At 47.2% G+C, this 2,096-nt stretch overlaps 1 protein-coding gene across 1 annotated transcript in view; it reads left to right on the top strand.

Moving 5' to 3' along the window:
• The first annotated feature begins 350 nt into the window (after positions 1-350).
• HOXC11 (homeobox C11) overlaps positions 351-2,096 on the top strand; it is a 2,141-nt gene continuing 395 nt past the window's right edge. Inside the window, exon 1 of the mRNA XM_018568771.1 lies at positions 351-1,050. Coding sequence (XP_018424273.1) covers positions 351-1,050 — 700 coding nt within the window. The remainder of the gene's footprint in view (positions 1,051-2,096) is intronic.

Below are 2,096 nucleotides of genomic sequence, written 5' to 3'. Positions count from 1 at the left end.
CCCTCCCAGCCACCCCCTGAAATGGTGCTTACACTGCCTTTCCTTCTCAATGCACACAAGGGGAGTGCCTAAAAGAGAAAAAAAAATGAATACAAATCTGCAATTGATTTTCATAATGTTTCTGCGGTGTTTGAAAACCAATCGTTTTTGAACCTCTCTCAGATCTTACCTAAGTGAACCCTCCTACGCTTCTAAGTGCTTGCAACTGATATATGGCGATATCTACTTGGGCATCACGTGCTCCTGGGGAGAGACTAAGACGGACAGCGCGTCATCCAGCCTTCCCAAATTTTTCCCCCTCTGCAGATCGCCTCCAAAACATCTATCTATAGAGCCAGAAAGGGAGAAAGATGTTTAACTCGGTCAACCTGAGCAACTTTTGTTCGCAATCGCGCAAAGAGAGGACTACAGAATTTGGAGACCGTGGAGGCTGCGCTTCCAACCTGTACCTCCCCAGCTGCACTTATTATGTCCCTGAATTCTCCACTGTGTCTTCCTTCTTGCCCCAGGCCCCTTCTCGGCAGATCTCTTACCCCTATTCCACTAACCTCTCCCAACCCGTGCGGGAGGTATCCTATGGTCTAGACCCCTCTAGTAAATGGCACCCTAGAAGCAATTACGCCTCCTGCTACCCTGCAGCTGAGGATCTCATGCACAGAGAGTGCCTCCCTCCTTCTTCCAGCATGACCGAAATGCTAATGAAAAACGAAAGCGTGTACAGCCACCACCACCACCATCACCACCATCACCACCCCAATTCCAACCATCCTTCCACAGGATTCTACACCAGTATGAGCAAGAACTCGGTGCTGCCACAGGGATTTGATCGCTTCTTTGACAATGCCTACTGTGGGACTGATTCCCAGACTGAGGACTGTGCCCCCAAGAGCGATGGCAAGCTGGACACTGACCCCCAGGCTAGTGCTCTGTCAAGCGGAGCCGAACCAGGGCTAGACCCGGAAGACGAGGAGGAGAACACCAACCCCGGCTCGTCAGCTTCATCCTCCTCTATCACCAACAAGGAGACGAGCAAAGGCAGCAGCAACTCCAGTAGGTAGAGCTGTGTGCAATGTCCCAGGCAGCCAGGAGCAGGGGAGGTGCAGAGGGGGGTTAGCCCGGCGTTTTGTCGGTCACATTTTATGTGGAGTTTTATAAGCATTCAAAGGATTTTATTAAACCTACAAAAACTCTTTCTTCTAACGAGAGGGGGGGATTTTACGATGGGAAAGCTCTTTGGGGGAGAGAGAGAGAAAAGAGAGGCTGTAGTAGACTGGGGAAGACAGATAAAAGGAACAAATAAACAAGCGAATCTCATTGATGGACATGCAGTTTGGGGATAGAGTTTGCCAGGCTTCAGATGCCAAGGCTGGGCGCTAACGCTTCACTTTGATCATGAACTTTCAGGGCATTTTAGACGGTTTTGTTTGTGCTCTGTGGAGGTGAAAGGCAATTGGGCAGAACGTAACCTTGGCAGTTTCCTGTGCCTGCATTTCACAGTCCTTGCCTGCTGTGTTCCCTATTCAAGCATTTTTCTTGTCTCGTTAAAATCTTATTTGTATACACCATAGAATATAGCTTATACAATCGTCCTGTAATGCCTTTGGGTCAGTTTGAAGCCTTGTGCTCCTTTGACTGTGCCTTTAGCTTGTGCTTGTGCCTGCATTCTCCTAACAAAGGTACCATTTCACTGCTACTAGAATATTACATATGCTGTGCACATTTTCTGTGCAAATATAAACCTCCTTCTTGCATTCTGCATTTAATTCAACTGTCTCCACATTGCATGATGTCCCCAAATCTGTCCATAATACTATCTCTGTGGGGCTTTTAACGCACCCTGATATTGATCATGCTGACTTTCACGAGCACCGCTAAAAATAAAATATGGTAACTATTTTTAGTGTACAGTGCGGTATTGTGTGCTTGTGTGTGTGCTCGATGTAATTATATAATTATATTCCTGGAAAGCATAGGCTGCTTCAATTGTGTGCGCTGATTGTAGGGGAACCCAGAGACCATCCCTCTGCATTAGTTGTATCATTTGTAAAATGTGTGTGTGTGTGTGTGTGTGTGTGTGTGTGTGTGTGTGTGTGTGT

This window comes from Nanorana parkeri, unplaced genomic scaffold (genome assembly GCF_000935625.1).
Source record: "Nanorana parkeri isolate BGI_ZX_2015 unplaced genomic scaffold, ASM93562v1 scaffold33, whole genome shotgun sequence".
NCBI classification, from domain to species: Eukaryota; Metazoa; Chordata; class Amphibia; order Anura; family Dicroglossidae; genus Nanorana; species Nanorana parkeri.
Note: the sequence above shows the minus strand (reverse complement) of the source record. Positions and strands in the feature narration are given on the sequence as shown.